The sequence below is a fragment of the Acomys russatus genome, chromosome 3, assembly GCF_903995435.1.
Source record: "Acomys russatus chromosome 3, mAcoRus1.1, whole genome shotgun sequence".
NCBI classification, from domain to species: Eukaryota; Metazoa; Chordata; class Mammalia; order Rodentia; family Muridae; genus Acomys; species Acomys russatus.
Genome location: NC_067139.1, coordinates 79,759,626 through 79,782,952, shown reverse-complemented (window position 1 = coordinate 79,782,952; position 23,327 = coordinate 79,759,626). Strand labels below are relative to the sequence as shown.

General features: G+C 43.8%; 1 protein-coding gene across 1 annotated transcript; it reads left to right on the top strand.

Annotated features, from left to right (window-relative positions):
* The first annotated feature begins 2,239 nt into the window (after positions 1 to 2,239).
* Positions 2,240 to 23,234, top strand: Ccdc198 (coiled-coil domain containing 198). Its single transcript, XM_051142973.1, has 7 exons — positions 2,240 to 2,388; positions 2,478 to 2,704; positions 3,909 to 3,991; positions 11,094 to 11,180; positions 12,486 to 12,581; positions 14,138 to 14,297; positions 22,499 to 23,234. The coding sequence occupies exons 2-7, from the start codon at positions 2,482 to 2,484 to the stop codon at positions 22,732 to 22,734; spliced, it is 885 nt and encodes a 294-aa protein (XP_050998930.1). The 5' UTR covers positions 2,240 to 2,388; positions 2,478 to 2,481; the 3' UTR covers positions 22,735 to 23,234.
* Positions 23,235 to 23,327: the final 93 nt, after the last annotated feature.

Below are 23,327 nucleotides of genomic sequence, written 5' to 3'. Positions count from 1 at the left end.
ACCTTGAGGAAGAAACAGTACAAAGACTGTGAGAGCCAGAGGACCGGGACACCTGCTGCGCATAGTGTCTTCTAAACATGATGAGGCAGCTGCATCATGAAGTCTCAACAGTGTAGTTGCCTAAACAAGACTTGCAGAAGGACAGCACCAGATGGCATGCCAGCATGAGTGGAGTGTATCTCACAAGCACCGCATTTAGCAAGCGGCAGCTGCCGATAGAAGGTGAATCAGTTTTAAGAAGGAGGTCCCTGATGTTCCCAGTCCCAAGTGGTCATCTTCAAACATATGTACATACAAGCAACATTAAATGGACTTAGTAGGTTTGATAGGTAGGTAGGAAGATATAGATAGATTAGAGACAGACACACAGACAGATGGATACATAGATGATGGGTAAATTAGATAGATGATAGATAGATAGATAGATAGATAGATAGATAGATAGATAGATAGATAGCAGATATAAAATAGATTTGTAGGTATATAAAACAATAATAATTAAATATAGAGTTTATAAAATAAAAGAAGGATGACAAGGGAGGATCTGCAGCAGAGAAGCAGGGGTGGGAGGATGTAATGAGGTGTTCGCGTGTGACATTCAGAAAAAAACTAACATCTTAATGTATAAATTCATAATATCATTTTCAATTTATAAACTTGGTTGTAAGTAATGCCACATTTTACCATATTTGCTCACAATAATATGTGTTTATAACCATCCTAGAGTTGGGGGAGCGATCTTTATAAAGTATCCTAAATAGTTTGGGGACAGTCAGGCTTTGGGAGATAAGAGCTCCTTAATGTGCTCCAGCTCTTTTGGTTAAGAAATTGCATCTTATATTTAATTCTGTAGCTGAAATTCCATGACAACTTATATTTTTCTACTATTGTTTTAATAAGATTATGCACATGGTGATAAATCTTGTTTTGAGGCAGGGTTAGACCAAGTGGCCCTAGCTGTCCTAGAATTCACTATGTAGACCTCACACCTTCAAATTCACAGGGAACACCTGCCTCTGCCTCCAGAGTGCTGGGATTAAAATCATGCACCAACATTCTTGGCTTTACATACAAATTTTCAAATGTTGCTCTTTTTCTAGTTGAAAAAAAATTAATGAATTTGCCTTCATTTATCCTCGCTGGTGTTTTTCCTGTCCTTAGGTATGAACTCCACACAGGAATGTGTCTGCTTTAGTGCAGCCTAAGCTGTAGGCCATCAGGACTGATCTGCATGTGTAGATGTGTAGCAGCACTGGCCTAGGAGGAAAAGCACACAGGCTGGTGCCAGGCATACTTCTAAGGGCTATAGATAGAACCAATTGATTCATTCTTCACCAAGACTTATGAGTAGCCCCAGTTTGCAAGTCAGGACACTAAATGATCTGCAATAGTCACAAGGCTTGGAAGTAGCACCTTTGCCTCTTTAGTCGTTTCTACACCTCACTGGCTTCTTCAAATAAGGCTCCAATACAGGCTCTCAAAATTAGATAATAAGGCAAAAAGTTAAAACCAAGTCTTTCTTATTGACTATCAAGACTTCCCAATCACCATCTTAGCCCTTTAGCACATGGATTTTACAGCACGGAAAATATGTTTAATTCCTCTATGGAGATATGCCAAGAAGCATCTGCAATCTGTAGTCATGAACAGTTCAAACTTGAATGTGAGTCCCACTCCAAGTAAAGAACTGAAATAAAAATTATCCATAATCCCATTACTCAAAAAACCTCTGTCCAATACACTGGCACATTTCCCTCCATTTTCTTTTCTACTTAAAATAGTAATAATAAGCCATATTTGAAAACAATTTTTGTTTGGACCACTTAATTAAGAAATTTGTTCCTTCCTTCCTGGCAGGAAGATGGAGAAGGAAGGAGTCCTGTTGTCTTTTCATTCTCCTTCGATGTGCTTCTTCAGAGGCAGAAAAATCAGATGAAGCATTATCCAGCCCCTGCTTCTTTTCCTAACTGAAAGACACATTCTCTAATTAAAAATATAGATTAACACAGCCTTGACTCATTGGCATCTGCCCTCTCATTTCCAATGACTGAGCACTTCTGGGCTGTAAGTTGTTCCCAACGTGTTTGCTATGAAAGGGCGCATCTAAGACTTCTCTAAAACCTACAGCTCTGTGTCTCTGGGAATGGCCTCGGGTTGGATATTTGTTTAATGATCAATAGAAGCTTCTATCCCCGCCTCTGAGTTTTTCAGAAAGTAGAATAACCAAGTCAATGTTTAACTACATTCTTTAGTTCTGGAATGGCAAAGTAGAAGTTGAGGGGACGTCTCCATGGAAACCAGCTTCCCAGGAAGTGGCCAGAGAGATTAGTGTTAGGGGACAGAACTGGAAAGATGTCATGAAGGAAACACCTGCTTTGGTAAGCTGAGGTAAGCTCCTGAAAATACGTAACTTAATCAAGCTCCACAAAGGCCTGCAAGCCTCCTCCATCATGGTTTCTTTCTGCATTATCTTCAAGGGAAATGGGCCGGTGCCTCTCCAAGGCTCAGACTCAGGGGATCAGAGTCACACCTTTACAAAGCCAAGAAGTAAAGCCTCCCTCAGCTGAACCTGTGTTCTTTGCATTGAACCGGAACCCGGAAGGAAAGATCTCATACTCATTGACAAGGCTGCAAGACCGAAATGGAGCTCTGGAAAGACAGCTGCCACCTCTCCGAGAAAGCCAGTATGGAAGGCACCCTGCAGGTACACCAAAACTAAATCAAATCAAAAATTTGCATGTCTGGGACTCAGGAGAGCTGTAGGGGGAGTTACCTGGCTGTCTCCATGAGCTCTGAAGGTCGAAATTATTGAGACGGAGACTATTATTCAGAGAGGACTGAATGTTTTTCAGCTGAATGAATGTCTTCTGGTACATTCAAATGCTTACGTCAATTCTGGGCAAAGGACTTTTCACCCTTTTAAATGAGAGGGGAAAGGCATGTGGTCTCAGTGTGGTCCGTTGTGATTTCAACTTATGCCTACCTCCAGTAGCCTACATAAATTACAAAGCCAAAGATGTGATCAGTGGTGGCAACTGTGCTCCAGTTGGAGTCCAAACTTAAGTCATTGTCTCCACGGAGATTTAATGCCTCAGGCTTTGTGCTTTTGAGGTAACACGAATAAACTTCTCCAATGTGAATTTTGAAACAAGCCCAAACAGAATCAACTTACTATGTGAGGGAGAGTAGGTGAGCCCTTTCTCTAATCCAATGTTCTTCGTGGTCATAACAGAACTAAGGGACTTTTTCCTACTATGATGAGAACACTCTGAGCCCAAAATGTCTGCAAGGTGTTCTTGGTTAATATTTATGACGTGTGAAATGTTTTCTGGTGAGCATAGTTCTAATTAAAACAGATGTGCTAACTTGGGACGAGAAATTCATGTTTACATGTGTCATCTAGCACATAGTCCATATATCTGTGTCACCTTTTCTCCTCTTTGCATTCCACATTAGTAACACAAATGGACTCTCCTTCCATTTATTTTTTGGGGGGATTTCAAGGTATTAAATTAATAGCCTGGAGAGAGAGCTCAGAGATAGAGTACTTACTTAGTATATGTGCAACCCTGGGGGATGACATGAGACTAATCAGTAAGCTTCTAGTTTTCAGACTAATTCTGTGTTGAGTAATACCTGTGGTCAGTACATAGTTAATTTTGCAACTATTTCTCTTTTTTAATCAACCTGAGGGATAAGAAAAGAAGAAATCAGACTAAAATGTTATCGCTTGCATTCATGCAGAGACCCTGCTCTGTATGTCTCATCTCTACTGTTAGGTGTATATAATTGAAAGATAGAAAATTGTATAGATTAAGACTACTAGACAGTGATTAGCCTGGATGCCTAATTTGACAATAAATTGATTTTAATGGTTTATTATTGCTCCCCATCCCCTATCCTTCAAGTATCCAGGGCCCTGTATCTTGACATCCCACTGAAACATGAAGAAACAAGTATTATCAAAAGGCATCCACCTCAAAGAATTCAAGTAAGATGAACTCAAAAGTCTTCTTAAGAAATGCCTTCATTTTAATTCTTACATTCCTTCTCATTCATAATCACAAAAGAACTTTAAATACCTTGTTAATGAAGTGTGGTCACAAAGAATGTTGACCATTGCAAAGACCATAGTATTAAGATTCCTTTATTAGTGATGTCACTTTTGAGGTTCATAACCCAAAAAGGTATGTTAACAAGGACAAAGGCTAAAGATGTAAAGGACCTGAATCTAGCACTTAATTGACTGAGTATTGGAAAATGACAACTACCACTACTATTCAGGTCAAACATCACAGAAACCACTTGATCTGTGTCATTCATGCAGTCCTTTAGCCCAATATATGAAAGAATATGCCATCTTTGTTTTCTACATACGGTTCAAGAATGAAGTAGCTTTCCAAAAGACACTAGAGGCATTAGCCATTCCTTTGTACTTCTAGCCATCAGTGTGAGTGATCTCTGTCTCCCCTTAATGTCATCCTTTAATCTTCCTAGATGTTAGACACAGTCATTAAAGTTGGGGACACTGTTACCAGATAGGGTAGAGCACACCTTTAATCCTGGCCCCCAGGAGACAGGTGCAAGCAGATCTCTGAGTTCAAGGCCAGCCAGGGATATATCCTAACTATCTAAAAGAGAGGGGACTGGGGAAGTAGGAACATTAGAGCAAGAGTTTTTAATGCATCGACTTTGTTTTAAAATGTCATGGATTCCCTTTAGAGAGGTATGGATTCTAATAAGAGATCTCATCCTAAAGAGGGAAAGAGAGCAGAAGGCATGGGCTGTCTGTGAGCAGAGAAAAGAAAACAGCCAAACCCTGCCTGCTGCACAATTTACTCAAGTGCCCATACTGGTTAGAGCTCTTTGTTGAGGACTGTTTCTGTGTCATTTGGGTCTTATTTACTTGTCTTCTTTGGAAGTTCAAAACTACTACTTAAAGTGATTATTACCTTTAGTTTCAAAAGAGCATTTCTTCCAGAAATTTTAGAAAATGTAAAGATATTGTTTAGTTCAAGAAAAGTAAAGGGTAAATGTAATAAATTAATGCCTAATTTAAAATTGTGAGCATATCTCTGGCTTAGCTGAGCAACCTAAAGCCGGCTTTATTCTTAAACTAAATGCATCCTTTCAATGGAGTATTTAACATAAGTCCATGCGCATCCCTGACACTGGCTAGCTCAAACAAAAAATCACTACAACCAGAGAAATATATTTGTGTAGTACCCTCTAGACCACACAATAATTTTAATGTTTACCAATCCTAAATAAGCTAAGGTTAGTTTTTGATTCCCCCAAGTTCAAAAAGAAGACCTGAATATTTCAGAGTCTGACTCTGTACCCCATAAATTAGCAGACAACCTTAAGAACAAAGAATCAAGATGCATTATCTGAACAAAGAGACTATGCTTTACTCAGTGTTATGTCTTCAGCCACTGACATGTGCTACATAAAAGTCTAGGAGATGATGAATGAAATCAGGTTTGTCCTTGCTCGAAAGAAAATACACCAAGTATACAGAGATATCAGTGCGTTTGACTATAAGGATACAGGGATGTTTTGTTTTCTTTTGTTTGGTTTTTGGTTTTTTTTTTTCCTAGACAGGGTTTCTCTGTGTATTCTTGGCTGTCCTGGACTCACTTTGTAGACCAGGCCGGCCTTGAACTCACAGAGATCCACCTGCCTCTGCCTCCTAAGTGCTGTGATTAAAGGCATGCACCACCACCACCCAGCAATACATGGATATTTTGTTGAACTCAAGAGTCGGGAGGTACTAGTTCTAAAAGTCAAAATTCTATATAGCTGACCTGAGTTCTCTGTTCACCTGCTTTTGTGTCTCCCAACAATCTTTCTGTGCTCCTCAGGGCCACCTTAAACTTGAATCTTATATATCCAATCAAATGAACAGTCCAAATTCCTGTGGAGGAAAGATCTTACTGGTTCAGCTTTCCTGATGGTTCTAGTTTTGATCCAGTAAGCTGAGAGCAGAGGATGTGCTTGGGCCACAGAAATGTGGGCAGAGGAGACATGCTGTTGGCTCTGCAGTCAGCTCCCAGATAAAAGGGAAATCACTAGGAACTTGGCAGACACCCCCAAAGATATCATCTATAATTATCTTCACAAATGAGGCTCAGCACATTTTTCACCACAAATGGGTTTTTGAGAGAATAATAAATGCTGGGTTCCCATGACATGTTAATTAATAGCCTGATCTCTGCCAAAGAAAATTCTGAACGTATTTTTAATTATTAAACCAAACCTAATTGCATCCTAAATAATTTGAGTTGGGTATTTGGCACTCTCCACTTCCTGAGCATCCCTCTACTCCTCAAGGAGAAAGCACCTCTCCAGGAGGTAAGAGGAGGAAGCTCAGCCTGGGAGCTTTTAATCAATAGTGCCCCGCCCTCACATGCCCCCTACGGAGAATTGATGGCAGCCAGCCTTGGGCCTGCCCACCTTCTCCTCCCACCTTGCAGCCTAACAGGAATGCTCTCCTACTAACTCCCTCACCACCCCTCTCCCCTGAATATTGACCCAGGTAACCTAGCAGGATAATTCTCTGATTTCCAGAGATCTGCTCACACCCCAGCATCCTATAGGGCTCACCCTGAACAACCTACTCACCATTCCACATTCCCTCAGACCTTCTCCATCCTGTCTTTTTCCCCTGCACGCTATTTTCCATTGAAGATGTTGATACTTTACTTGAGAAGCCCTAGTTTTAGTGAAATGCTCCCAAATCCAATTTTATCTGAGCACTTGACATCAGCACAGGAGGAAAATTCCACACCTGATCTCATATGGTAGTTTTCAGCCAAAAAGCAGAAACACCGAAATAGTGTGTAAAATTGCCTTCTGCTGGTGTGCCTGGAAAACACACGGAACAAACTCTGTTTAGACTTGGGTCCCATTACCAAGACATCTTACTATAAACATACAAAAATTTGAAAATCAAAAATAAAATCTCAAACTCGAAACACTACTGGTCCCAAGAAATTCAAGTAAAAGATACTCAGCATATATAATACATGTAGTAGGATTTTGATAAGTGTTGGCACCAAAGTCCCCACAGAAACAAGTGGCACACTGAAATTAAAGTAATTCGGGGAAGTTCAGTTAAGAGAAGAGCCAAATACACTGCAGTAACCATTGGAGGTGGTTGACAGGTAACCAGCTATAGGCCTAGGCAAGAGAAGAGAATTCTGGAGCCTGAAAAGAGAAAGTCTGGTAGAGGAGGCTGCGTTGAGGCTAAGAGTGACCTTCCACTGAGGGACACGTTCGCCCCATGCTACCTACCTCATGACAGGCCAGAGCCCAAATACCTAATCCATCCTCATCCCCTCAGTGGCTATACCCAATGGGAAGCCAGAGTGGAGAATCTGCTGCCGCTGCTGCACGGGCGCAAGCAGAGAACAGCTGGTGAGGCGGTGAGTGGCTCTGGATAGACCGACAGCATTCAGCAGCAGGCTTTCCCTTCCGCCTTCGAGGCTAGGACTTTCTTACCGCTGAGTGTTAAATGCGATCGATTTTTGTCCCCACCTACTAAAATGATCACATGCACCTACACACAGAGAAGCGTTCGCCCACAGAAAGATAAACAATCCTGTGGCTCTTCTTTCCTTCTTACAGTGTGGCACTTATAATGCTGAGCCATGCTTGTGTTTCCGGCATAAACCTGACTGGCTCATGAACTAAGTAAGCAAACACAAACATGGCTGCGCTGGATTTCCTAAGGCTTTGTGTATCTGCCTTAATGAGTGAGATAGAGCTACACCTTCTCAATACAGTTTTATACCAGCTTTACCATGTAGATTGAAATTGGTCTTATAAAGTAAGATTTTTTTTTGTCCCTCTTTCCCAAGACATTTATTATAACACAGGATTGCTCTATTTCCCTGACGTTTAGTAAAAAGTATCTCCAAACCATTTTTAGACTCTTCGGCATTTAAGGAAAGTGATAATTTTTCTGACTAGCTTAATTTATGGGTCAGGCTTGGTTTGAGTATCTTACTCTTTCTGAGCATTCTTTAGAAATTATCCATTTACCAAAGCTTTTAAATTTATTGCTACAGAGTTTTATGTTCTTCACAGTCAACCTTATGCTGAGTCTTGTGAAATGAATCTTCCAGCTTACAGGTTGAAGGATGTGTTTGCAGGGTGTGTGTGTGTGTGTGTGTGTGTGTGTGTGTGTGTGTGTGTTGGCTGCAGGTTTGTGCCAGACGTCTTCTTTAATCACCCTCCACTTTGTTTATTAACACGGAGTCTCTCCCTGAATCAATGAGAAGTTTACCCAGTTTGTCCTGGAAATCCCATTTCCAACTCCCAAGGACTAGGTCTCACACTTTGTTGGTGAGCATTTTTATCTGCTGAGCCGTCTCCCCAGCCCCAGGTACATTATTTAAGCTTTTAGTACTGAGCAATGAACCCGTGGCCTCCTACATGTTAAAACAATACGCTTTACTGCTCAGATCCACTCTAGCCCTGCAGCTCTGGCATAATAAGAGGCATGATGGAGAACTCAGTCCTGATTCCCAGTTGTGAGCTGGGTCTTCTATGGAGTATTTTCCCATCCTCTGTTGACTATACATTCCTGACAGTGCCACCTGCCCTAAGTGTCTTTTGGATTGGCTCTGCACAAACATTTGCATTTCTGTTCTGTTTTTCTGATCTAGGGAAATATTTATTATCTTGTACTAAAGCCAAATCATGCTGTGTTGGGAGTTTTTGTTCTGTTTTGTTTTGTTGTTGTTCATTTAGTTGGTTTTGTTTGTTTTGGGTTTTGGTTTGTTTGTTTGTTTGGCTTTCGTGGATAGCTGTTAAGAACAAAGAATGTTCCTGAAAGGTAACTGCATTGCAAGGACTTGATTAGAAATTCTTCCTGAGCCTTAGGTTATCTTGATGGTCATCTACACAAAGCTGTCACAGGACACTTTCTACACTTTCCCAGAATCTTAAAAGATACATTCCTAAGAGATTGCACCAGACAAATGCTACATTTTCTTTGGGTTGCTCTGGCCCACCTTTCTTTTCTTGCTAAGAAAAATCCTAAGTCAGTGACTGTCGCCTTTCGTTGTGGCCTTTGGTTGATTTCCTCTCCATTCCCAACACCTTAGCGCATACTCCAAATGATGATACTGATCGTGTGTGAAGAGCCACGTAACTCAGACATCTTCAGGCAAATGTTTCCTAACTTGAAAAGTGAAAAAGTACCTCCCTACTGCTTCTCTTAGCAATTCCTTCCAGTGTGTTTCCTCTGCAAGAGATGAAGCAGGACATCTTCCTTCCCCTGTAGGGAAAGGGACCTGTGTGTTTGTGAAGCCAGGATTCTGTATTGCTTCCCAGGGCAAATTCTATGTAGGTGGAAGTGTGTGCAGTGTCACTTGCTGCCATCTAGTGGCTTTGAAAAAAGAAAGAGAGCTTCTTTGGGTTCGTTTTGTTTGTTTGTTTGTTTGTTTTTTGGGTTTTCTGTTTTGTTTTTATTTTTTCTAGAAAATACTTGCCTAGAAAGTTCTTAACAATATCTACCATTATTCTTGATGAGAAATGTGAGCTTAAATAGAAAGGTCAGAACAAAGGAAAGGAGCCGGCTGTGGCTCAGATTGGTCCAAAGATTACTTTTCAAATGGCTCAAATATCTTGGGTTCTTCAGATTTGGTGTTCATACTACAGACACAAGTCATCGATGGTCTACTCAGATGTGGCTCCTTTACTCACTTGAGGCAACATGGATCACTCCAGACCCCAACCTTCAAAGAAGTCCTCGGTGTCTCTGGGGGAGTTCTGAAAGCTATCTGCTCCCAAGACACAGCCCAAACCTGGGGACTCTCCAGCCCCAGCGAAGGGCCTGGGGATTTTGTTTTGCAATGGGAGGGCATTCTGAAAAATCATACATGGGGGTAGGAGGGGACAATGAGGTGAAGATCATAGCTTAACTCTGGGCACACATCTGAGCTTGAATCCCAGTGATTATCACTTTCCGTCAGGGCAAACTTGGACAAACCATTAGCCTTTCTAAAACGGGGACCCTAGTAATTTACTGAGGTGTCTAAGGATACTTCTTGGTGAGTCAAGGATGGACAGCCACATCCTGCCTCAAATAGACTGACTGCTTGGATGGGAAGAGCTCAGCTCTGTCTCCTTGCATGAACAAACTCTGCAGACACCCCTCTGCATGTCAGTGTAAGGAGACTAGCATTGTCTCCTATGCTCAGCTTTGTAGAGCCCAAATTATTCTGAAGAGAAGGAGGCAGGGCATGGGGCTAGGGTGGTGGTTCAATGGGGAGAGCAACAACAACAAAGAAGCCACATCTGGAAGCATTCAACTATGACCCTGCACATCTGTAAACATCTTTAAAGCCAGCACAGATTGGGCACACTGGCCAGCCATCTAGTGGAAACAGTCACAAGCTCAGTGAGAGACTCTGTCTCAAATGATGATGATAATAGTGTTGAGATTTATAGACTGACAACTGACATACTGACATCAACCCTTGGTCTCTTCATGTACAGAGAGAGAGAGAGAGAGAGAGAGAGAGAGAGAGAGAGAGAGAGAGAGAGAGAAAGGAAAGGCAGGCAAGTTAGACAGATCCATGAATATACTCCTGCTCAGTTTTAGTGAACCTTTTAAGCTCTAATAAAATGTCTCCCATAAAACCTAGACCCTGATAGAAAAAGATGTCTCCACCATGTGTCAGCACTTTGCAGTTTCCTTCTAAGCATGTCTTGTCACCCATGGGTGGTTTAGGAAAGATCAGATGTATCTCCAGTGTCCCATCTCTACTAGCCTACAACTCTAGAAAATTGGTAACTTTGAACGCGTCCCCCTCAGCACAAAAGAATAAGTGTTCAACTCTCTGACGAAGATTTAGATTAATAGCTCATGGGGGAAAATGTGATAGAACAATTTTTAAAAACTCCATAGGTCAAAAGCCTTTCTCACAGAAGACGATGGTGACACTGTGGGAAATCGCCTTCCCTGCACGCATGCCCAGGAGTAAGAGCGGCTTTCACACAGTGCTTAGGTAGTTTAATGTCTCTGCTTTTGTGTCTCATGGCATGAGAGATGCTGAATACTCTAAATATTGGACTTCTAGAAGCTTGAACCCATTGACCCGCCACAAGTAATTACCTTTGAGAGGTTTCCGAGCCAGCAAGGAGCCAGAACAAGGCACAAAGCAAAGGTGAGCTGCAGCTGTTACTGACTGGGGGAAGTGGGTGAGACTGGGGGAGTCGCTCTTTTCATGATTCCCCTTCACATGGGAGTTCAAAGCCAGAGCAGACCGTTGAGTCCTTGGCAGCTAGAATGTTTGAAGCCTCTGTGCTTGCCCATTCCTGCCTCCAACTGGCAAGTGCTCTCCAGTCTCGGATGAGGCCGGGCTCTGTCAGCTTTGTGGAGTGAACAGAGCCACGTAGATGAAACGGGAATGTTCCATGGAGACTTGATGGTTCTTGAAGTTTTCAAAGCTGTGGTGGGAGAGAGGCAGCAGAGTTGTTCACATCACTCCTGATTTTAAAACTCCCTCCACTCTTGGTCTCCGGGAAGGATCGTATCTAGAAATTGTTCCTGATTTCTGTGCCACAACCTTCATCAAAATGTAACCCCATGAAGGTCTTCTGTTAGCATTGTCCTGCCGGATAAAAACCGAAAGCTGTTAGCAGCGGTCATTCTCAAACCCTGTCCTGACTCATTCTGGAGGCAACGAGACACTGTTGCGTGGTGTAGGAGAGACCCCGCGGGCCCTAGGTCCTCAAGTTCATGCGTAAGACGCTGACATTGGAAACAGCCTGCACCACTGAACACGTTGTCCACAGGGCAGCACAAAGGGCTGTCCCAACTCTCTCCTTTACCTCTGGGCAACAGCAGGTGACAAATGAAAAAAAAAAAAAACCATTCACTTCTGCTTGCCCTTTACTATGCCACTGACTGTCATAACAAATTAAGGGAGACCAGCAGACTTGTAAGTAGTTGTTTCAAATCCTCCCTTACCTGCTGTGCTCCCCTGTGCTTATATTTGATTATAAGAATGTACTGTAGAGATCCAGGTTCCCTGAGCCACTTGGGGCTTCTCTTCTCATTTCCTAGCTAGCTAGTCAATGCTAGAAGGCACAAGAAGAGGAAAGAAGGCCCCCTTAAACTCGGACACTTTTCTTGAGAGCTACTAAAAGCATCTATTGGCAGGGGAGATGATATTTTGTAGAAGTCAGCTTATCGATGTGACTGTGTCAAAACCCTTGCATTCCAGGCTTGCAAAACTCTGCAAGACCCTTTGAAACACTACTAGAGACACAGCAGATTGCCACTTTATTCACTGACAGCTACACAAAGAAGTTGTCAGGGATACACACTGGTACACCTTTATCCTGGCAGAAGATCACTATGATTATGATGGATTAAGATCTCCTGCTCCAAGAAGGGCCGAAGGCTGTGGGTTGCGACAGTCAGTAACATCACCGCATACTAACAAACATGGCATCTTTCACAACAGGAACTTGAGAAAATTCAGCTTCCAATGTACACTTCTGGGAAAAGACAATATTTACATAAGATGCAAATGATGGAGATGAACCATAAGAGGCAGCAGGTAAAGACAAGAGGGTCACATTTACCAAAGTTGGAGGGCATTGTCCCTGTGCCACGGAGACCAGCCTGGACTCAGCCCCAGCGCTGAAGCTGCCGTTACACCAGCTGGGAGAAACAGAAAGATGACCTTTGTTCCCAACCTTGATGAGTCCATTTTCCTTTTTCACCTCTCTTCAAGATTAGATCTTTGCTTCAAGCACCCCTTTTAATGTATTTTTACATTTATTTCTTTATTTTGAAAGCATATAGAGAGCACACACATGCTGCAATACATGTCTGGAGGTCAGAAGCCAACTTTTGATAGTAGGTTCTATTTTTTTATTTTTTCTTCCATCATACGGGTTCTGGGTATCAAATTGTCAGTCTTGACAGCAGGCTCCCTTAGCCACTGAGCCATCTCACGGGTCCCCCAACTGTCTCTTTTTCTTTGTTTCTATATTTTGTTTTTGAGGTGGCGTCTCATTATGTAGCCCTGGCTGGCGTGGAGCTCACTCTGTAGGCCAGGATGGTCTTCTGCCTTGTGAGTGTTGGGATTAAAGCTGCGTGTGCTGAAGCCTAGCTTGTGTCTCTTAAAAACAAGCTGCCCTCTGACCTTCTGGATGCAGCCAGAAAATGGGGTAGATAATGTTCAGCGCTTGGTTTAGAGAGGACGGAAATCAGTCTCGGTTCTGAGGCGCGGACCTCTTCCCACAACCCGTGCCACAGAAGTTCCCGTGAAGAAACACTTTGTGCTGGGCGTGCTTACACGCCACGCTCGGGAGGAGGGCCAGCCTGGGTTACATAAAAAGTTTCAGGACAGCCTGAGTGACCTATGGAGCAAAACTCTGTTTCCAAAAGAAAAAAATAAGCAAGGCTTTTGCCTTGGTCCTTTTCTGTTACTGTAAGAGAATACCAGAAATGTGGTAATTAATAACGACAATGAATTTATTGTTCGTTGTTCCGGAGGCAGCGAAATCTAAGACTGAGATACTGGCAATTAATGAAAGGCGACATAACACAACACAAGCAGAGGACGTGGCAGGTGACAATGTTCGTGAGAGTGAGAGGTCAGGAGCGAGAACGACCCAAGACAGACAAGCCTGCATTTATAGCTTTTTTCCGTGGAGAACTAGCCTCCTCCTGAGAGTGGACCCTCTTAAAGACACGCCTACAAATTAGCATAAGGATTGAGGCTGGCTCCAACCCATAAATGTGGGAGGACACACTGGGACACTTTCTCCAGTAAAGTTCTGCAAGTGTCCTACCCTAGACCCCACTCTCTAAGGCAGCACCCTGTGGTTCTGTCCTCTGCAGTTCCAAACACCTCTCCTACAGACAGAGGCCGACAGGCAACCTCATTTCATTGGTCACGCCCCCAGGCAGTGAGCATGTGCAGCTTCCTCCTAGCAAACCTGAGACTAAAGTTCCCACCCCACGTGACAGGAAGAGAAGCACTCCAGTGTGCTCAAGGGTGCCCGGGAGGTCTGGGAACTGTCCCCTTGTGATGCTGCCGATGCTGATCTGTTCTGGGGAAGGCAGTGTGGGAGAACATTAACCACTTCTAGGTAATCATTTCAGTCCCAAATGGAGCTGAGGAAGAGTCTTCAGAGCAAATCGGCACTTGATATTCAAAAGCTGAAGGACCATAATGGCAATAAAATCACCCAAAGCCTGTCAAGGAGCAATGGCTGTGACATTCTCACCATACTGCCTGATGAAACCAGGAACAGAGACCCAGGTGAGTCGTTTCTTTAATAAAAGCATTTCACATGTTGGTTTCGTTTGATTTGGGAGTTTAGTTTTTGTTTTGTTTTGTTTTTTATTGTTTTTGGTTTTGTTTTTTGTTTTTGTTTGGTGTGCTTTGGTTTTGGTTTTTTTAAGACAAGGTTTCTCTGTGTAGCCTTGGTTGGCCTAGACTCACTTTGTAGACCAGGCTGGCCTCGAACTCACATCGATTCACCTGCCTCTGCCTCCCGAGTGCTGCGATTAAAGGGGTGGGCCACCATGCCTGGCTGGGAGTTTAGTTTTTTTAAGAACAGGCTAGAACGTATTTAAACCTAGCTCAGCCTAGTTTCAAACTCACTATTGTAGTCAAAGATGACCTTGAACTTCTGATCCTCCCGCCTCTACCTCCCAAGCACTGTATTACACCACTGCCCCTGGTTTTCAAACCCAGGGCTTTGTACATGGAAGGCAATCACTCTAGTCACCTCCACCATCACTAGTTCTCTAGTTTTGTTTTGAGACAAGGTCAGACTTGAACTCAAGATATCCCTGCCTCTGGTTTTGTTGTGTTGTGTTATATTGTTTGTTTGTTTTTGAGCACTGAGATGCAAGCATATTTTGTTTTTTGTGTTTTGGTTTTTTTTTTTTTTTCATTAATTTATTCACTTTACATCCTTCTCAAAGCCCCCTCCTCTCCTCCCAGATGCCCCCATACACCTCTCCCCCATTCTCTTCAGAGAAGGGGGAGGGCCCCCCCCCGTGGGTACCAGCCTACCCTGCCACATTAAGTGATACAGAACTAGGCACATCCATACTCTCCCACTGAGGCCAGACAAGACAGCCCAGTTAGAGGAATGGGATCCAAAGGCAGGCATCAGAGTCAGAGAGGGCCCCTGCTCCAGGTGTTAGGAGACCCACAGGAAAATCAAACTGCACATCTGCTACATATGTAGAAGATCTAGGTCCAGCCCATGCATACTCTTTGGTTGGTGGTTCAGTCTCTGTAAGCCTCCATAGGCCCAGGATAGTTGATTCTGTAGGTCTTCTTGTGGTGTCCTTGACTCCTCCTCACCCTCAATCATACCTCCAACTCGTCCATAGGACTCCCTGAGCTCTGTCTGATGTTGGCTGTGGGTCTATGCATCTGTTTCCATCAGCTGCTGGGTGAAGCCTCAGAGGATTTATCTAGGTGCCTGTCAGCAAGCATAGCAGAGTAACAGTAATAGTTAAGGATTGGTTCTCAGTCATGAGATGAGTCTCAAGTCTTTGGTTGGCCATTCCCTCAAACTCTGCTCCATCTTTGTCCCTGCACATCTTGTAGGCAGGACACATTTGGGGTGGAAGGTTTTGTGGATAGGATGGTGTCCTTATCCTTCCACTGGCAGTCCTGCCTGGCTACAGTAGGTGGTCACTTCAAGCTCCATATGCCCCACCAGCTAGGAGTCTCAGCTGGAGCCATCCCCATAGACTCCTGGGAGCCTCTCCTGTCCTAGAAATGCCCCACTGCCAATTTTCATTCTCTTTCCCAGTCCTCCCCCTGCCCCACTCCCCCCATCTGATCCCCTGTTCCCTTTACCACCCCCTCTCCCACCCAGACCCTCTCCATCCACTTCCAATATCTAATTTATTTCGCCTTCTAAGAGAGATTCAAGCATCCGCCCTTGCACCCTCCTTGTCACTTAGCTTCTTTGGGTCTTGGATTGGAGCATGGCTATCCTGTACTGTATCGCTAATATCCGCTTATAAGTGAGTACATACCATGCATGTCATTTGGGGTTTGGGTTACTGTAAAAAGAATTTTTAAAATTTTTTTATTAATTTATTCTTGTTACATCTCAATGGTTATCCCATCCCTTGTATCCTCCCATTCTTCCCTCCCTCCCATTTTCCCCTTATTCCCCTCCCCTATGACTGTTCCTGAGGGGGATTACCTCCCCCTGTATATGCTCATAGGGTATCAAGTCTCTTCTTGGTAACCTGCTGTCCTTCCTCTGAGTGCCACCAGGTCTCCCCCTCCAGGGGACGTGGTCAAATGTGAGGCACTAGAGTACGTGTGAAAGTCATACCCCACTCTCCACTCAACTGTGGAGAATATTCTGACCATTGGCTAGATCTGGGTAGGGGTTTAAAGTTTACCTCCTGTATTGTCCTTGGCTGGTGCCTTAGTTTGAGCGGGACCCCTGGGCCCAAATCTGCCTATTATAATGTTCTACTTGTAGGTTCCTAGGATCCTCTGGATCCTTCTACTTTGCTATTCTCCCATGCTTCTCTCATCTAGAGTCCCAATAGGATGTCCTCCCCTCTGTCTTAGTTTCCTGGTAAGTGAAGGCTTTCGTGGGACATGCCCCTTGGGCTAGTATGCAGATATAAGTGAGTATATACCATTTGATTCTTTCTGCTTCTGGGTTAACGCACTCATTATGATAATTTCTAGCTCAATCCATTTGTCCACAAATTTCGGGAATTCTTTGTTTTTAATAGCAGTGTATTATTCCATAGTGTATATGTACCCCAGTTTCTTTATCCATTCTTCTACTGAGGGACACTTAGGCTGTTTCCATGTTCTGGCTATTATGAATAAGGCTGCTATGAACATGGTTGAGCAAATTTTCTTGTTGTGTGCTGGAGCATCTTCTGGGTATATTCCAAGGAGTGGAATAGCTTGGTCTTGAGGAAGCCTTATTCCCATTTTTCTGAGATAGCACCAGATAGAGTAAAAAGAGTTTTTATTTGCCTGTTTCAACTATTGTCTTTTGGGCTTACGGCCTCAGGCCGCTAGCCTAGGCCTCGTCCTGGAAGCTCCTAGCCTCTGTACAATCTAACCTAGGCCTAGTTAGTCCTGGAAGCTCCTAGCCTCTGTACAATCTAACCTAGGCCTAGTTAGTCCAGGAAGCTCCTAGCCTCCATACACTCTAACCTAAGCCTAGAATGTTTTCAGCCTCTGAGACTCACTGCTGAATAAGCTCAATACGCTTTCTTGTTCTTCCTGAGCTCTGGGCTGGCTGGCTCAATTCAACTACTCTGGCTCAAACTCCTCTCCTGGCTGACTTATTCAATCTGGCTCTTCTCTCGGCCCCTGAATTGCTCTGTTTGGCCTCACACTAACTCCAGCAATCTTTTCTAATCTTCTGGCTCCTTCTGTCTTTACCTGTGTCTAGCTTGTTCTCTCTCTCTGCAACCTGTCTCTCATTACTGTTCCTGTAAAATTCTCTCTGTCTCTCTCTGTCTCTGTCTGTCTGTCTGTCTCTTTCTCTCTCTGTGTGTCTCTGTGTGTGTTTCTGTCTCCCGTTCTCTCTGTGTCTCTCTCTCCCTGTCTCTCTGTGTGTGTGTCTCTGTCTCTGTCTCTGTCTCTCTCTCTCTCTCTCTCTCTCTCTCTCTTTCTCTCTCTCTCTCTCTGCATTGCCCCTTAAATAGCTTCCCTTTCCTCTCTGTTCTTGTGAGAGTTGGGAATATCCTATTTTTTCAAGCCTTTATCTGATTCATCACTTTGCGCCACTAAATTAAACATCACTTTCAAACAATGGTGCTTCTTTCTAAAACCTAACTTTACCTTCATTGTTTGCAATTGAAGGTGTGTACCACCACTCCTGCACCTAAGCTTTTCTTTCCATGCTACTTTCTCTATTCCAGGCTGGCCTTGACCTCAGATCTGCTTGCCTCTATCTCCTGGATTAAAGACATGTTTATATTCCAGCGGATCACGCAGACCTAGAAGGTCTTTGCCAGAGCAGCTATGTTCTGAATTAACATTCCTCTACATGTTACCTCATTCAAGATAATGTTTTCTAGTTCTTTCCATTTGCCTGCAAATTTCATGATGTCCTTGTTTTTAATAGCTGAGTAATACCGCATTGTCTTTATCCATTCTTCAGTTGAAAGACATCTAGGTTGTCTGGCTATTATGGATAAAGCCACTATGAACATAGTTGAACAAGTGTCCTTGTGGTATGGTGGAGCATATTTGGCGTATATGCCCAGGAGTGGTATAGCTGGGTCTTGAGGTAGAACTATTTCCAATTTTCTGAGAAACCACCAAATTGTTTTCCAAAGTGGTTGTATAAGTTTGCACTCCCACCAGCAATGGAGGAATGTTCTCCTTTCTCTATAACCTTGCCAGCATGTGCTATCACTTGAGTTTTTTATCATAGCCATTCTGATGGGTGTAAGCTAGAATTTCAGAGTCACTTTGATTTGCATTTCCCTGATGACTGAGAATGTTGAACACTTCTTTAAGTGTTTCTCAGCCATTTGTTACTCCTTTGTTGGGAATTCTGTTTAGCTCTGTACCCCATTTTTAATTGGGTTATTTGAGTTGCTGGTGTCTGATTTCTTGAGTTCTTTATATATTTTGGCTTTTAAGCTTCTGTTGGATGTAAGAATGGTGAAGATCTTTTCCCAGACTCTAGGCAACCATTTTATCTTATTAACAGTGTCCTTTGCCTTATAGAAGCATTTTAGATTCATGAGGTCCAATTTATTAATTGCTGAACTTAGTGCCTGAGCTGTGGGTGTTCTGCTCAGGAAGTTGTCTCCTGTGCCAATGAGTTATAGGCTCTTCCTCACTTTCTCTTCTAATAGATTGAGTGTGTCTGGTTTTATGTTGAGGTCTTTGATCCACTTTGGCCTTGAATTATGTGATAAATGTGGATCTGTTTGCAAATCTGACCACACTACTCCCCTGCTTAGAAGGCAGTCACCCTGGCTGGAGAGCTGGCTCAGTGGTCCAGAATGCCTATCGTTCTTCCAGAAGACCCAAGTATGGTTCCCAGCCCACATGTATGGTAGTTCAAAACTGCCTGTAACTCCAGCTCCGGGGATCTGATGCCCTCTTCCAGCCTCCTCCAGAACCTGCACACACATTTCATAAAGGCATACAAAGACATACTTACAAATAAATTTTAAAAATGCTGTCAGATCCCTGTGATCCTAAGGATAAAAGCTCAACTCCATAATGGGGGATGCAAAGCCTTCCAGGACCTGGCCACTGCCCACCTTCTGATTGCATCCACACACTAGCCTTGGATTGTTCTGGGCTTTCTAGCAGACACCCTCATCCGTGCAAGAGCTATCTGCTATGCTGCCCACCAATTAGAGTGCCCATTAAGTTTCCCCGGTAGAAAGCCACATGTGTTCTGTATGGTTGACACACAGAGGTTGCCATCTGTCCTACATCTGTAGGCCTGACCATGGTGGAACTAAAGAAATGCCAAGTCAGCTCTAAGATGGAAAACCAGCTGCTGAAGGAGATGCTGTCCCTGCTCCAAAGAACAAATAAATTAATTAAACAAAAGACAGAATACTTGAAATTCAGCTTGGGGCACCACGTTACCTATGCCCCAGTCTCAGACAGAGGTCTGTTGTCAAACAAACAACTTTCGCAACTGAAAAAAAATACTCACAAAACAACCAAGAAAAAGGGGCTCAGCTAAAGTTGAGCACTCCGAGTCATCTCCTGAGAACAAGCCTAAATACACGCAAATCGGCAAGGGTCTTGGAAAATGTGCCAGGCTTGAAGGACCCAGGCGGGACAGGACACAGGGTTTTTCATCGCTTTCCTCGGACTTTTTAAAGAAGCTTCACTCTGTTCCAGCTGCTGTCTGTTGCGCTCTCTCTCTCTCTCTCTCTCTCTCTCTCTCTCTCTCTCTCTCTCTCTCTCTCTCTCTCTCTCACTCACTCACTCTCCCCACCCTTAATCTCAAGAACAGATCAACCAGCCGGTGCTGTGATCTGTCACAAATTAACACAATTAGAAAGTAAGAGTTAATACTCATCCATAATGTAACACAGCCAGAACTCAAGGTCACATCTTCATGGCTTGCCACCACAGCCTCCCTTGGATGTTAAAGATTCACAGCTCCGGGCTGGAGAGATGGCTCAGAGATTACGAGCACTGTCTGTTCTTCTAAAGGTCCTGAGTTCAATTCCCAGCAACCACATGGTGGCTCACAACCATCTGTAATGCGATCTGGTGCCCTCTTCTGGGGCACAAGCACATATGCAAGCAGAATGCTGTATAAATTAAAAAAAAAAAAAAAAAAAAAAAAAGATTCACAGCTCTGTCTAGAGCAACCTTGAAAAGTAAGCAGGCCTAACACGGTGACCCGTCTTTGAAGAGAAGGCTGCACTCTCGAGGTCTGGACAGAAGCTAAAGAAGCTCACAGATGCTGGCCTTCCTAGCCCACGTCAAGGACCTCTGTAGGGTGGGAGCAGAGAGAGGCACTTCAGCTGGAGTCAGCTACTGGGCATACAGGGAGGGACGGCTGTCTCAACAAATTGAGACTAGCTCAGCAACAGAGGTCCCTGGGGAATGGGGACCTTCCCAGCTCCCAAGCTTGTCCTGAACCAGCATTTCTAGATAAGAGGTGGTGGAAGAGCCCTACATGTTAGTTTTCCATGTGACCCTGGAGATCAGCTGACCTCAGATGGACTTGATCTCAGAGGGCGCAATCAACAATCAAAGTCTATGGGAATTCTTTTTTCTTTGCAATGACTGGGTGTGCATGTAAATGTGCTTGACAGAATGCATCTTTTAAAAATGTACCTTGCTGGCATGAGGTAAAAATTCCAATTGTTCTCGTTAAAACGGGATCACAAATAATTAGGATCGTGTAGAGGGAGACGTCTGCAGGCAGCGTCCTTGCCCGCTGCTGAAGACACTGGAAAGGGAAATCTATGACTTCCTTTTCTGGTTGCTGTAACAAAAAATGCTGACAAGAGCCCTGTAGAAGGAAGAATTCACTTTGGTTCTCAGTTCTGCAATATAGCCCATTACAGCAGAGAAGACGACGTGACCACAGGGAAGATGTGACTGGCAAGGACAGGATGCTGATCACATTGCACCTGCAGCCAGGAAGCAGAGATGGATATTGGCCCTGCAGCTTGCTTTCTTCTCTGTCCTTTCAACCTACCCAGGTGGGAACCCCAGCCTATAGGGTGGTACCGCCCACACTGAGGGCATGTCTTGCCGCCTGTGTTAAATCTCTGGAAGCACCATTACAGATACACCTAGGGGTGTGTCTCCTAGGTGACTCCAAACCCAGTCAGCTGACAATGACAATTGATTGTCACAAGAAGTGAAGTAAGTATCACCGCACATTTCCCTGAAGACGGAGAGATTGCAATTGACATAAAATTTGCCATCCTCCTGTTGCTTCCATTGTTGATGCACAGTCCTGTAGGCAGAAACTTAACAGGATACCGGGATAATAATGGACAGCTAGGATTTTGGAAATGTGCTTTTGTTTTTCTGGATTTCTTTGTGTCTTTCGTTTTGAGGCAGATCTTTACTCAGTGTGCATCAGTGGGGACTGGGAGCTCCTGGTCCTCTGCCCCCACCTCCTGAGTTCTAAGAATACAGGCACTTGCCGCCACCCTGTGTTTGTTGTTGGTGTTCAGTCTGTATTGTGCGTGCAAAGCAAGCACTCTACCAACTGAGCTCCACCCTGTCCCCTAATTTTTAGATGGTTCAGCTGAAAGCAATATTGTGGTATAACAGTGTGTGGATGAATTGGAGGTCTAGGTTTGTTTCACTAGTCTTGTTACTTTTAGGTCATTAAAGACATTTTAAATAGCAGCTAAAAATTAATATTTACAGAGCTGAGTGTGTGTGTGTGTGTGTGTGTGTGTGTGTGTGTGTGTGTGTGTGTTTGGTGGTGGTGGTGGTGGTGCTGCTGCTGCTGTTAAAACAATGAATAATCCCCATGTTACACAAAGGAAAACCAGAACAAAGCAAAAGTAGCAGGAGAGTTCCTGGCCAGAATCCAGCTGGGCTGGCAGGCACACCTCAGGGGCAGTGTTCGTGGCTTTTATTCCAACACAGGTAGTGACTGTTGCTCCTGCATTGGCTGGGGTCCAACCTCACAGTCTTTTGACACCAGCTAGTTTTGAAAGACCTTTGGAAAGGAAATGAAGTGGGAAGGGATGAGCACTTACTGTCACTTAAGTCCAAGAACACAGCAGGACCTTTGTGTAAACAACAGTGTTTGCAGGGTAGGGGGTAGGGTGACTAAAACATTTGCATAAAGGGTTTACCAGATAGGGGACACAAAAAGATTTTAATTCCTTGTGGCAAACAACAGTTTTACAGTTTACAAAAAAGGCTACAAATTAATTTTTCTTGCAGTATTAGCCTCAAGTAAGTTATTCCATGATGATAAGAGCATTTTAAATAATCGTTCTTAAGGAGAAACTCAAAACCCTTTTGCTCTTTTGCAGGAAAGCCACAGGATGAAGAAATCTTGGACTATCACACAGAGGATGACTGTTGTGTCCGGAAAGTTGGCAAAATGGAAACATGGCTCCGTGAACAAGAAGCCCAGGGACGGCTTTCCTGGGACAGCTCTGGCTCCAACTCAGACGAGCTTGAGGAAGATGAGAGGAGACCACAAGCACTGGTGAGGACCAGGACAGAGAGGGTCCCACTTTATGATGAGTTTTATGACAGAGAATAAGGACACTGCACACTACCCCAGCAAGTGAGAACATTGGCTGCTCTGGGGTTCCCAACCCCCCACAAAAATCATTCACATTTGCATATGAACTATTCTGAGGGAAGTGACTTACTTTGGTACCCAGAAAGGATGTCATCTGGAGTCTTGTGGTTAACAGGTTTGTCACATATGCTGTAAGTCTATGCCTTAAAACTGAGGGGCTGACACCAAGGTCATTTGATTGTCTTACCTTTCTGTGGGTAGCTGGGCTCAGCGCGGCTGTTCTTCCGTTGGTTTCTTCACCTAGCTTACGTAATTTAACATCAGATGGCAACTAGGACTGGAGTTACATGGAAGCTGGCCTAGGGCACAACACAACTAAAAAGCGATCCCTTTTCACATAGTTCTTTCAGCGAGGTAGTAAAATATCCCTTTAAATCAATCCAGTGTGTTTAGCAGCACATATCCCAGCTGGAAGAAGATGGAGCACACAGACATGACAAATGTCCAGCCATGGAGCCCACCCAACTTCCACCAAATCTTATCAGTTAATGCGAGTCATAGGCCAAATTCTAGCCAATAAAAAGAGTCCACGCAAGGGAATCTGTACCAAG

Bases quoted from the DNA above. Each gene is read 5' to 3' on its own strand.
- Ccdc198 (XM_051142973.1), top strand. From the start codon at position 2,482: ATGGGCCGGTGCCTCTCCAAGGCTCAGACTCAGGGGATCAGAGTCACA. The intron at 11,181-12,485 runs GTGAGCTGCAGC...CTTTCACAACAG, and splicing joins GAACAAGGCACAAAGCAAAG to GAACTTGAGAAAATTCAGCT. The intron at 14,298-22,498 runs GTGAGTCGTTTC...GCTCTTTTGCAG, and splicing joins AACCAGGAACAGAGACCCAG to GAAAGCCACAGGATGAAGAA.